Source organism: Saimiri boliviensis, chromosome 1, assembly GCF_048565385.1.
Source record: "Saimiri boliviensis isolate mSaiBol1 chromosome 1, mSaiBol1.pri, whole genome shotgun sequence".
Taxonomy (NCBI): domain Eukaryota; kingdom Metazoa; phylum Chordata; class Mammalia; order Primates; family Cebidae; genus Saimiri; species Saimiri boliviensis.
Genome location: NC_133449.1, coordinates 68526714 through 68539257, shown reverse-complemented (window position 1 = coordinate 68539257; position 12544 = coordinate 68526714). Strand labels below are relative to the sequence as shown.

General features: G+C 42.5%; 1 protein-coding gene and 1 non-coding gene across 11 annotated transcripts in view; both read right to left on the bottom strand.

The window, feature by feature from the left end:
* Nucleotides 1–12544, bottom strand: part of AAK1 (AP2 associated kinase 1) — a 191059-nt gene that overhangs the window by 49482 nt on the left and 129033 nt on the right. For 7 of the 10 annotated variants that reach the window (XM_074398698.1, XM_074398707.1, XM_074398693.1 and 4 more), the window contains exons 11-14: nucleotides 10565–10719; nucleotides 8675–8964; nucleotides 4023–4310; nucleotides 167–399 (exon numbers count right to left, since the gene is read on the bottom strand). In XM_074398698.1, coding sequence (XP_074254799.1) covers nucleotides 167–399; nucleotides 4023–4310; nucleotides 8675–8964; nucleotides 10565–10719 — 966 coding nt within the window. The remainder of the gene's footprint in view (nucleotides 1–166; nucleotides 400–4022; nucleotides 4311–8674; nucleotides 8965–10564; nucleotides 10720–12544) is intronic. The other 3 variants (XM_074398703.1, XM_074398727.1, XM_039477158.2) reach the window with 1 other exon arrangement.
* LOC120362230 (small nucleolar RNA SNORA36 family) lies at nucleotides 9771–9902 on the bottom strand. Its single transcript, XR_005578191.1, has one exon. It is a non-coding gene; the product is annotated as a small nucleolar RNA SNORA36 family (small nucleolar RNA).

Below are 12544 nucleotides of genomic sequence, written 5' to 3'. Positions count from 1 at the left end.
ACATGCAAGATGAAACAAGCTACTCAGAAAAGTAAATGAACACAAGTACACACCACTGTATTTGTATTACACACATCTACACACTTATGCAAAGAATCACACACTAACAGCCACAGGCAGAACTTGCCCACAGAGTTAAGAACAACAAAGAGGAAGCACCACATACTTGGACTTATTGAGACTGGCCTCAGCTGCAGCTGCCTGGAGCAGCTGGGTTGATTTGCTGGCAGGGACCCCAAAGACTGCGCTGTGGGTTACGTCACTGAGAATACGCCTGTGCCCAGCACGTTGGGTTTTGGGGGATGAGGGAGGAGTGAGAGATCCAGCTTTCTGCCCCTGGACGGCAGGGGGTGGGGTTGTCTGAACCTTTGGCTGTTGTCTTACTGGGGCTTGAATCTGCTAGGAAGAGAGATGGAAAGTGTTTCATTAAATTAAAAAAAAAAAAGTTAAAGCGAAAACAAATAGATAAGTGTAACAACAACAACAATAAAAATGCCACATGAGCACTAACTTGGGACTCAAATGGCTAAGTTTATCAGTAACACCCAGAAAGGAAAATCCAGGCTTTGACAATCTATGCTGAAACTTTAAGCCCAATTACAACTTGGTATTTGTCTGATACACATACATTTCAATCTTCATCAGCAATAATATTCAGGGTAACCATATGTTAACCATAATCAGCCCAGAGCATAAGAATGCAGAAACTATTCCTAGCTGTAAAGATCTGGAATTTATCATAAAGGATCACTTTCTATTTCTGGAGACACATACAAACCCAATCAGAATGCTTCCAAAGGGCAGGCAATAGATCCTATCACCACAGAGGCCAATGAAGACATACCTCCAGCTGAAACACATTTAAGGTGAATAATTTCTGCTAAGAGATCCCTCACTCTCTGCCATAGCAAGACCACATGTTGGGAATGAGTCAGACAGAATTCTACTGTGATTAATAAACGTTACTGCTTTTTTGTTTGCCTAAGCTTCTATTTTAGGGGTACACGTGCAGTTTTGTTATAGAGGTAAACAGGTAAACTCATGTCACAGGGGTTTGTTATACAGACTATTTTGTCACCAAGGTACCAAGCCTAGTATACATGAGTTATTTTTTCTGATCATCTCCCTCCTCCCACCCTCCACCTTCAAGTAGGTCCCAGCATCTGTTGTTTTCCTCTTTGTGCCCATGAGTTCTCATCATTTAGCTCCTACTTATAAGTGAGAACATGTGCTATTTGGTTTTCTGTTCCTGCATTAGTTTGCTAAGGATAATGGCCTCTAGCTCCATCTATCTTCTTGCAAAGGCTCCGTCTTTTTTCTTTTTTATGGCTGCATAATATTCCACAGTGTATATATGTACCACATTTTCTTTATCCAGTCTGCTACTGATAGGATTTTAGGTTGATCCCATGTTTTTGCTATTATGCACAGTGCTGCAATGAACATACACATGCATGTGTCTTTATGGCAGAACAATTTATACTCCTCTGAGTATATACCCAGTGACAGGTTTGCTGGGTTGAATAGTTGTTTTTAGCTCTGTGAAGAATTGCAGAGAGCTCTGCTTTCCACAATGGTTGAACTAAGGTGTTCTTACCACTTGAAGAACATTTTTCTCTCCTGTTCTCCAATTGCAGCACACTGAAGACCAGATGCCTCCTTCAGGATCTTGCCCTATAACAGCAGTCTACAGACACTAAGCGGTTTGTACCTGTTTTGCTACATCTCCCAGGGTTCTGACAGACAGTTTTACTTCCACTTAGAATCAAAGAATGTGAGAGCTGAAAGGGGTCTTAGAAAACACAGATTTCAACTCCTGTACTTGAGGTGAGACCACAGCCCACTGAAGCCAAGTGCTCCTTCAAGGTTACAGGGTTAATTGGAAGCAGAGCCCATGTCTCCTGACTGTGGCTCAGGACTCTTTCTGTACCATGATGCCGTCCCATCCACACAGGACTGGAAACGGCGGGGAGGGAGAGACAGACCACAGGAGAAGGAATAAAAAAATTCAGATGTCTATCTTGCTGAAGATTTTTAAAAAATAAAATATGTAATTATAAAAGGAGTATAATCACATCATGAAATGTAAGAATACAGAAAAGAGGCTTCTATTCCACCACTCTAATATGACTAGATACAATTCTTATATTTTTGGTGTCTTATATTTTAAGTCTTTTTTCAAGTACAAAGTTTTTCCATAATTTCCAAGTCTTTTAACATTACCTCATGAGCATTTCTTTTCATATTGTTGTACAGACTTTATAACCAAGTGTTTTAATGGCTGCACAGTTGGGTTCCTCAGCAATTTAGGTTGCTTCCATTCTTTGGGCTACTATTAATAAGACTGCAGTAAACACCTAGGGCATATAGTCATTTTCCCTTTGCCAATTACTGCTTTACGATGGCTACAGGGTATGCTTTACCTCCACTCACTTGCTTCTCTAGATTAGCCCTGCCAAGAGCCAGTGGAGATAGGGATGGGTCAAAGCTGAGAAGCTCTATGGCTCCTGGCCAAAGCACGGTTTACTTCTGTTTCCTCTCTGTCTCCAAAACCACCTATTCCTGAGCAAAGTGTTCAAAGTATTTTTTCATCCAGAGAACACAGAGAAGGTTCATAATTCATTCCCAAGACAGTGGACACTTTTGCCTAGGGAAAGCATAGGGGACTCTCATAAGAAGTGTAGTCAGTAGCAGTTGATCATTTTGTCACCCTGGATAAGCATTTGTTATAATCAAACTTAAACACGGATCAGGATTCTTTGATTCTTGCTCCAGCTCTGCTACGATCAGTCTGTATGTCTTGGGCAATCATTTTCTAGTCTGTGCCTCAGTTTCCAATTCCATAAAATGAGAAGATTAAACTGGATAATTAAGGTCCCTTCTAGCTGCATTGTGTACTAATTTTTAAAAAAACTCTTTTTCCACGAACAAGAGGAACTTTATCTCCTGTTAACAATACAGAGACTCACTGTCTACTCCATGCCTGCAGGAAGTCTGAGTTGTTTTAGAAACAAAGGTGCAAAGACACTAAACCCACACTTAGCTGAGACTTAAGGAAGACAATCTATTTACGGCACTGCTTCCTTTCAAAGGGATGTAGGTTTTCTGGTTTAACATGGGAGACAAAACTCTATTAGAAATCAATCCTCAGAAAGATGGTTTCTTTTTCTTTGCCTGTCTAGTTGTTGGGACTTCCCTGGGAATAAGAGGGTAGCTGTGACACTCTATCAGCTGGGTATGCGAAATGTCTTTTTCTAACACCATAAAATTTTCTGTCACTATCACTCAAAAAAATATGAGCATAGAAAAAAAGCCACTTATTAAAGGCCAAAGCATGATGTGCCCGTGTGTGCTGAAACTGTAGAGGACAATTAGAAGCGGGGTCCTGATGCCATACTCAGCCAATATCTAAAAGTGGACATGCCCAATTTCTAAATTGACAAGATTGCTCAAATGACTGGATACTCAGATGCTCTAGCACCCAAGAGGATCGCACCAGGGTAAATGGTCCCAAGTAAGCAGGTACTTGACAGGAGCTGCAAGGTAAACTTAAATAATGTGGTGAGTAACGTCATCCAAAACAACGAATAAACACAGCATGGAGGACTTAGGGCAAAGGTGGGGCCACACAACTTCCAGAGCCTGGAAAGGGCATAATGGATCAAACTCCCCTTGAGGAAGGGAAAGGAATTAGCTCTAATCCTACCTAGGTCCTTGACTGTTCAAAGTGACACTGACAGAGATGATGAACAGACCTTCCTGCTAGCCTAGTTTCAGAGTGATAAAAATTAAGAGGGTTCTTCATCAGTAGCTTAGAATCATTTTTTTTAAAAACCTCTATCTTCTACAGAACATCTCATACTATTCTTGGAGATATCAAGGAAAGTTCAAATATTTGAACCACCAGGGTGGGAACGCGACCTAGCTCCTCATCAGCTGCTGCCATCTTTCCCACCCTTTCCCTAGCTCTCACTGCACACTCCTCTCCTGCTTTTGTGCTCTGAGCTCTGGTTGATTCTTACCGCTGGCTCCTGGGCGGGGGCTGGCTGTGGGGCTGCAGCTGGCTGTGCTTGAGGCTGCTGTCCTGCTGCCACAGTGGTCTTTTGCTGCAAGGCAGCTTGCTGAGTCATCAGCTGTTGTTGATGCAGGGCTGTGGCCAGCTGCTGCTGCTGTTGCTGCTGTTGTTGTTGCTGCTGCTGCTGCTGCTGCTGGTAGAAATTCTGCATTAGCTGCTGTTGAGAGCCTCCTTGGGACACAACAGGGAACTGAGCAATTGCTGGTTGCTGGGTTGCTGGATGTACTGCCTGAAACTGAGCAAGAAATGAGGAGGTGAGTAAGGGCCTATCCCAGAATAATAGTCACAAAAGACAAATGTCTCAGTAACAGTGAAGACCAGTGCTAAAGCCGAAGGCAAGGGCAAGTAGAAAAGTTTTTAGGCTATATAATCCCAGCACTTTGGGAGGCCAAGGCGGGTGGATCACGAGGTCAAGAGATCGAGACCATCCTGGTCAACATGGTGAAACCCTGTCTCTACTAAAAATACAAAAATTAGCTGGGCATGGTGGTGCGCGTGTGTAGTCCCAGCTACTCAGGAAGCTGAGGCAGAATTGCTTGAACTCAGGAGGCGGAGATTGTGGTGAGCCAAGACTGCGCCATTGCACTCCAGCTTGGGTAACAAGAGTGAAACTCCATCTCGAAAAAAGAAAAAAGAAGAAGAAAAGAAAAGTCTTTAGGCTAGACCTAAAATCTCATGATGGAGACCTCAGGGCATTAAAACATAACACAGCAGTACCTTACACCGCTAGGCTCCATCCATTGCACCAGGCTGCCTCCTGTACTACAGACTGGCTTTCCAAGAGGGTTTCTGGGCCTTGTGTAAGGGCAGCTATCTGACTAAACATCATGTGACTCCATAAGCTAGAGTATAGCAGGAGCTAATAAACGATCTCCTAATCACAGAGGTAATCCTTCTTATAAAGGGATTTGAAGTAGCCAAGACTAAAATGCTTCCCTACCTGAACATGATGAAGCAATGATGACACTGAAAATAACAACCTAAATGTTAACTCAACTATTTTTTTTTTTTTTTTTTTTTTTTTTTTTTTTTTTTTTAGACGGAGTTTCGCTCTTGTTACCCAGGCTGGAGTGCAATGGCGCGATCTCGGCTGACCGCAACCTCCGCCTCCTGGGTTCAGGCAATTCTCCTGCCTCAGCCTCCCGAGTAGCTGGGATTACAGGCACGTGCCACCATGCCCAGCTAATTTTTTTGTATTTTTAGTAGAGACGGGGTTTCACCTTGTTGACCAGGATGGTCTCGATCTCTTGACCTCGTGATCCACCCGTCTCGGCCTCCCAAAGTGCTGGGATTACAGGCTTGAGCCACCGCGCCCGGCCTTTTTTTTTTTTTTTTTTTTTTTTGAAGCAGGGTCTTGCTCTGTTGCCCAGGCTGGAATGTAATGGCACAATCTTGGCTCACTGCACCCTTCACCTCCTGGGCTCAAGTGATCATCCCACCTCAGCCTCCTGAGTAGCTGTTATCACAGGTGCACACCACCATGCCTGGCTAATTTATTTTCTTATTTTTTGTAGATACACAGTCTCACAATTGTTGCCCAGGCTGTCTCAACCTCCTGGTATTAAGCAATCCTCCTGCTTCAGCCTCCCAAAGTGCTGAGATTACAAGCACGAGCCACTGTGCCTGGCCCACACTTGTTATATGTGTTTCTAATCCCCACTGTTAAGGGTTATGTGCTACGTACACAAACAGAGCTCAAAATAAGGGCCTGCCGATGAACTAAGGTAAAGACGGTATCTCTGAACATCCCATATACTGTTATGTAGTTATTAGAGTCAGTTGGGAGGATACTGTTTGTCTACTGGGGCAAAGTTAAAGGGTTAACAAAGTAGAACATGTCAAAAAAATAGCTGTCTATAAAACAGCAAAATAGTGGAAACAACCCAAATGTCTATCAACAGGAGACTGGCTGATTAAATAAACCATGATGAATATATCCTGAAGGAAATATCAAATGGAATACTCTGGAATTGTAAATAGGAATGAGCGATACCCTCTATATATGGGTTGCTGGTAGATGGAATTTTGCAGATTTAACTTTGAAACTATGTAAATGTTTTACATATCCACAAAACAGAATTAAACTAAAATTTAAAAAGCAATAACTAAAAATCAAAAGCAAAACCATGCAAATAAACCAGTTTATCAAATTGGTAGCTGAATGCTCCAGAAAATAATGTGATAAACATTCTAAGGGTAAAAAGGGCAAGGAAATCTTAAACCCTTTTCAGTAATCATAAGGTTATTGCTATCTTAAAACGATAGATAATTAACTACGTTAATGCTGTTAAGAGTCAAGATTTCCAGATAAAAATACAACAAAATCCAAGAAGTTAAACAGAAATCTAGCAATTACAAATCCAAATTAGGAATATAAACCCGAATTCATAATGCCTATTCTCTAACAAAACAAAATGAAACAAAACAAAACATATTAATTGTCCACTGAGAAGGCCTAGAAACAACAACCAATCCATTAGGCAAACGGTATCTCTAGCATCAAAACTGTGGTTTCTAAACATTATTTCCACTAAAAGGAAATAGAGCTCCTACGAAAAATGGATGATTTCAAGTCGAGGGCAGTATAATCCTAGAGGGCAGCATGATCCTAGATAGCAAGGAAATCATTAAACACCACTGGAGTTACATCCGAAGGATTTAGGAGTCAATTTGAGTAGACTTCCACTGGCCAAAGTCGGGACAATCTGAGCTTTAAAATCAATTTTTAAAAACTGCAATATGTGAGGCACAGTGGTGTGTGTCTATAGCCCCAGCTACTCAGTAGGCTAAGGCAGGAGAATTGCTTGAGCCCAGGAGTTCTGGGTTGTAGTGTGCTGTGCTGGTTGGGTGTCTGCATTAAGTTCAGCATCAGTATGGGGAACTCCCGGGAGCAGGGGACCACCAGGTTGCCTAAGGAGGGTCGAACCAGCCCAGATTGGGAATAGAGCAGGTCAAAACTCCTGTGCTGATCAGTAGTGGGATCCTGCCTGTGAATAGTCACTGTACTCCAGCCTGGGCAACACAGCAAGGCCCCATCTCTAGTAAACACACACATACAAAGAGAGCAATGTATTCAAATATATCAAATATGTTAAAATCTAAGAATTCCTAATGATACTAAACTCAACAAAACAAAAACCTCACTGTTCACCTTTGGATGCTAAGAGGGAACAAATTTATTACTCTGAAAACCAGTAAACAAAAGGAAAGAATCAAGTGTTTCTCCTGCCTTTTCTGTATAAATAATACCTCAGGGTAACTAAAGAGTTGATGAAAAAATTTCTTCATGGAAAACTTACAGCCCCCAAATGAAGAGGGTTAGAATATCATTGTACCATTCTTGATGAATTAAGGGACCTGGGAAATGATCAGCTATGGCTACTAAGCTAATGGGGAATGTTAAAAAAATGGATCAGACAGACAACAACTCAACACACTGATTGATCTTTTTTTTTTTTCGTTTTAAAAATATTTTTTGAAAACGCGGTCTTCAGGGAGATCTGAAAGTACATGCTCCCTGATCTTAATATTAATGAAATAGAGGCATTACAGATGCTCCTGACACCATGCAACAGGAAGAACAAAGAACAACTGTCAGCTTGAATCGAATACTGAGTAAGCCTCAAGAAATTACCAGTGTACACGGAAGATAGTCAAGCACATCAAATGACACCACAGCATGCAATCAGCTAAACCCAGAATGCGGAAAATTCCACAAGACAAATAATCCGGTTTCTCTGAAAAATTAAACAACAAAAAGGGAAAAAAAGGGGGGGGGAGGGAACCTATGGATAAAAGGGGACTTAAAAGATATATCAGCCTACCACATTGGCTAATGTGTGTAATTCCAGTGTTTTGGGAGGCTGAGGTGGGAGGATGGCTTGAAGCCAGGAGTTTGAGACTAGCCTGGGGAAAATAATGAGACCCCCTATCTCTACCAATAAAAATTAGCCAGGCATAGTCGCACATGCTTATAGTCCTAGCTACTTGACAGACGCAGCTGGGATGATCACTTGAGCCCAGGAATTGGAGGTTGCAGTGAGCTATAACCACACCACTTCACTTCAGCCTGGGAAACAGAGCAAGACCCTATCTCCAAAAAAAAAAAAAAAAAAGATATACTAATCATTATAAAATGAAAACGTTCATAGTAAAAAATGTGAAAAAATATATGAAAAGATGATGGAAAACAACATAGACCAACTTAATACAATCTGTTCTTATTGGCTACTGATTCAAACAAGCCAACTTAATTATGAGACATCAGAAACAAACACTCATGCATATTTGATAATAAGAAACTTGTTTTTTCCTCTATTATGATAATGGTGCTACAGTTATATTAGAAAAAAAAAGCAGTCCTTAAAAAATAGTTCTTGTACTGATGTTCCTCAATCAGGTGACAGATTCCTTATGGCCTGAGAAAAAGGATGAAGGGGTGTGTGTGATGGATCCGCTTCTCAGTGCTTTAGTATCTTCATCTACGAGAAACGGTGAAGTAATGTTTAATGGCTCTCTGGGAAGATACCTTTACCTAGTGGGCCTTGTCACAGTCATGACTCAGATATGCAAGCAAGGGCCACACTCTGACCACCTTACCTGCTGAGTCTGGGGCTGCTGCTGCTGCTGGTAAAATGTGCCCGCCGGCTGCTGCTGTGGTGGCGGTGGCTGTTGCTGCTGCTGTTGCTGCTTGAGGAAGAGTTGCTGCTGGTGCTGGGGTGTGGCCTGGGCCTGAGTGGGCAGACCCTGGGCCTGAGTGGAAGGCGTCTGCTGTGGAGTGGGAGGAGCCTGTGGCTGCTTGGCCTGAGATTGTGGCAGAGGCTGGCTGGGTGGAGCTTGGGGTTTTGGTTGGGGAACACTGGCTAAAAGGCCAGGCTGATTGCTGGATCCTGCAAAGAGAATAAACTCCATGTAAGGGCTCCAAACTCTTTTAGACGGAAGTGCCTTTCTGTCTTACTAAAACAGTTAATAGGGGGTGACAAATGGGCAGATTAGCCCAAGATACATGTGCTCCTCACTGTCTTTCCACATGCTCTGTCCCACCTGGAATGTCTTTCTATCTTCTTGCTAAATTACATATTTCAAATTTTTCAAAACGAGGTTCAATAATGCCTCCTTAAGAAATTATTCCTTTATTAATCGCCCCATTTAGTCAATTACAACTTAAGTTGGCACCCTAAGTGTCTACATATTCAACTGGCCTTTGGGACATACACCTAAGTTTTGCCCCTCTTGGCATGCAGCATGACAAAATAATTCCCTGGTGATTTACATGTAGCTTATCCCAGTCTGGATGCTTGACTATAAGTAGATGGCCACCACATTCACCAAAAGCAGCTTCCTGGTAGGGTTCAGTTACTCGATATTTTGGATCAATCCTTCTTATGAAACAAAGCTCACTCATCTCATTAGAAACAGAATACCAAAACATGAAGGTGTGGTAGATACTTCAAGGGAAAAGCATTAAGGAAACAATATTCCTCTGTGAATGTCAAAAGAGATGAGTCTTGTTTCTATTTTTTTTAGGGGGGGGGCATGTATGAAAACAAATCAGTTTCTTTGCATCTCAGCTAATCAGACCCCAAACTTCCTAAAATTGAATGCGACCTGTTTGCTAGTCCAAGCCCTTCAGCCTCTTCAGTCCTGTCTTTTCTAGGCATCTTTAACTACTGATTTATTAGACCCAAGCAGGAATTTTTGTAAGCTAGGAGGCAAATGAATAGGATCATGCTTTCTACCCAATCATCTCACTTGGCCCATTTTAATGTCCCAAAGTTTAATTAACAGAACAGGGAAGATGCCCTGGACTGAATTCAACACTTTGGAAGAGTCTTGTTTTTTTAAAGGCAAAGGGAAATATATGAAATAAAGAGGTAGGATAAGGTTCTAAACCCCCAAAATCAGGGCCAGGTCTAGAAAAAGACAGAGACAACAGGCTTTAGTGGTCTTGGAGATCCATCTCAGAATTAAAGGAGGTCCCCCCTTTTGATATGCCACACAATTTCTTTCTTTCTTTCTTTCTGTTTTTTTTTTGTTTTTTTTTTTTTTAATGGAGTGCTGGAGTGCAAAAACATGATCTCGGCTCACTGTAACCTCTGCCTCCCGGGTTCAAGCAATTCTTCTGGCTCAGCCTCCCCAATAGCTGAGATTATAGGTGCTCGTCACCATGTCTCGCTAATTTTTTGTATTTTTTTTTTAGTAGAGATGGGCTATCATCATGTTGGCCAAGCTGGTCTTGAAATTAACTCCTGACCTCAGGTGATTCACCCACCTCAGCCTCCCAAAGTGCTGTGATTACAGGCATGAGCCACCATGCCTGGCCACTGCCATACAATTTCAATGGCAGCTTCTTCCTGTTCCTCCAGGAACACTGTTATCTCTATGCACCTCTGGATTCCAATCCCAAAGCAAACTAGGCTTTCCAAGATTTCCCTGTTGTCCAGAATAACAAAGAGGTGTACTGAGCTTCGAACCACTCTAGATACTAACCTGCAGCCTGAGGTGGGGGCTGAACAGTGGCCCTCTTCCGGGGTGTCAGGGCCGGCTGGATGGGAAGGATTCCTGGGTTCGGCTGAGTCTGCCCAGCTTTAGGCCTCTGGCGGGGTGCAATTGAAGTCTCTGTGGTGGGAATGGGATCTGTCAGTCTAGAAAGGGAAAAGAGAAAGGTTCATATTAAAGTATGGGAAAAATGGAAGGGTATGAGCAGAGGACACGATGCTTCCACTTCCACATTGACCCAAACCTTCCAGATCTGCTTAGTTGACGCTTCCCAAAAGATCTCCCACAGGATGTCATTATGTTACCAGACCTTCTGAAAACAGGCCTGGTGGGCAAATACATTTGTAAAACACTGATAAAAATATACTGAGTGGCTCTCCTTCTAGCAGAGCTTTTCATGTGTGAATATGCATGGCATGGAGAATCTCAAAGAGAATGCTATATAGAATGCAGTGTTTCTCAAGCTTATTTCATCTTGTGGCCCTTTTACCCAGCACCTCCTAGGATTTCCGAAAGACACTGTGGGTGATGATGCAAAGAGGGGTTTGAGGCACGTGGTTTTCAGATGCAGAGAGGATTCAAACTGGGCAGCAACTAGCTGTCAAAGTGGTCTCTCTACAATGAAAAGCATGCAAATGACTGAATCCAACATGGCACTAGAAGGGAAAAGTAAATAATTCAAGTCAAAGCATTTAAAAATGGGAAGGGTGACAGAAACTTCATTTCCTCCAATATACATACTACTTTTTTTCCATAGTAACAAAAGTTTTAGTTGGGCACAGGGTCACCCAGAATAAAAATCACATTGCCCAGTCTCTTTTGCAAATTGATACGATCCTGTTTCTAAGTCCTGGCGTTACATGAGATGTAAGAAGATTATTATGTTGCTGTTTCCAGAAACCATAAGAAATAACTGGTGCATGTCCTCTGTCTGTCTTCTTTGACTATTCCTTGATCCTGCTGCTAGAAGCATTGCCTTCCGATGGCCTTCCCAGCCTTTCCTGGTTCCCTCCCTGTTTTTTCTCACTTGGGCATTTCCCCAAATAACATCTTTGTTTAAACCTCTTTTGGCATCTGCTTTTTGGAAGTCCCTAGGTTGAATAGACTGTGATCAGCTAAGACCCAGAGAGTCTTCTGCTGTTCATGGACCTGGTGCTTTGACCTACACTTTCATAATGTGGTTGGAGCCACAGAAAGTAAAAAGGAAAGGGAGGCTGAGTATTAGGGTGGTGAATATGGCTAACCAAAAGCCAGGACACATGTTTAGGATACTTTTTGCTTTTTTTTCAAAGAGATAGGGTCTCGCTGTATTGCCCAGTCTGATCCCAAACTCCTGACCTCAAGCAATTCTCTTGCCTCAGCCACCAGAGCAGTTGGGACCACAGGCAGGTGCCATCATGCCTGGCTGATGTTTCGGATACTCTTGTACTAGCAATCTTCCTCATTTTTTTTTTTTTTTTGAAATGGAATCTGGCTCTGTTGTCCAGGCTGGAGTGATGTGGTGCCATGTCAGCTTACTGCAACCTCCACCTCCTAGGTTCAAGTGATTCTCCTGCCTCAGCCTGCCGAGTAGCTGGGAATACAGGCGTGTGCCACCATACCTGGCTAATTTTTATAATTTTAGTAGAGAAGGGATTTTGTCATGTTGGTTAGGCTGGTCTTGAACTTCTGACCTCAGGTTCTACCCTCCTTGGCTTCCCAAAGTGATGGGATTACAGATGTAAGCCACCAAGCCCCACCGTACTAGCAACATTTAAAGTCTGCTGTTGCCTCATCTTTGAATGCCCCTCAGCCTATTCCTATGCAAAGAAAACAGCTTTAGAGTTCTTGATTCTCTTTCAAATTTAGATCACAATATTTCATGATATTCCTCTTTGAATTCCCAAAGAACGGTTTCTGCCTAGGCAAAACAGAGCTTGCTTTCCTGATCTGTGCAGCCCCTGGTCACTACAGCACACATAAGGATCAAGA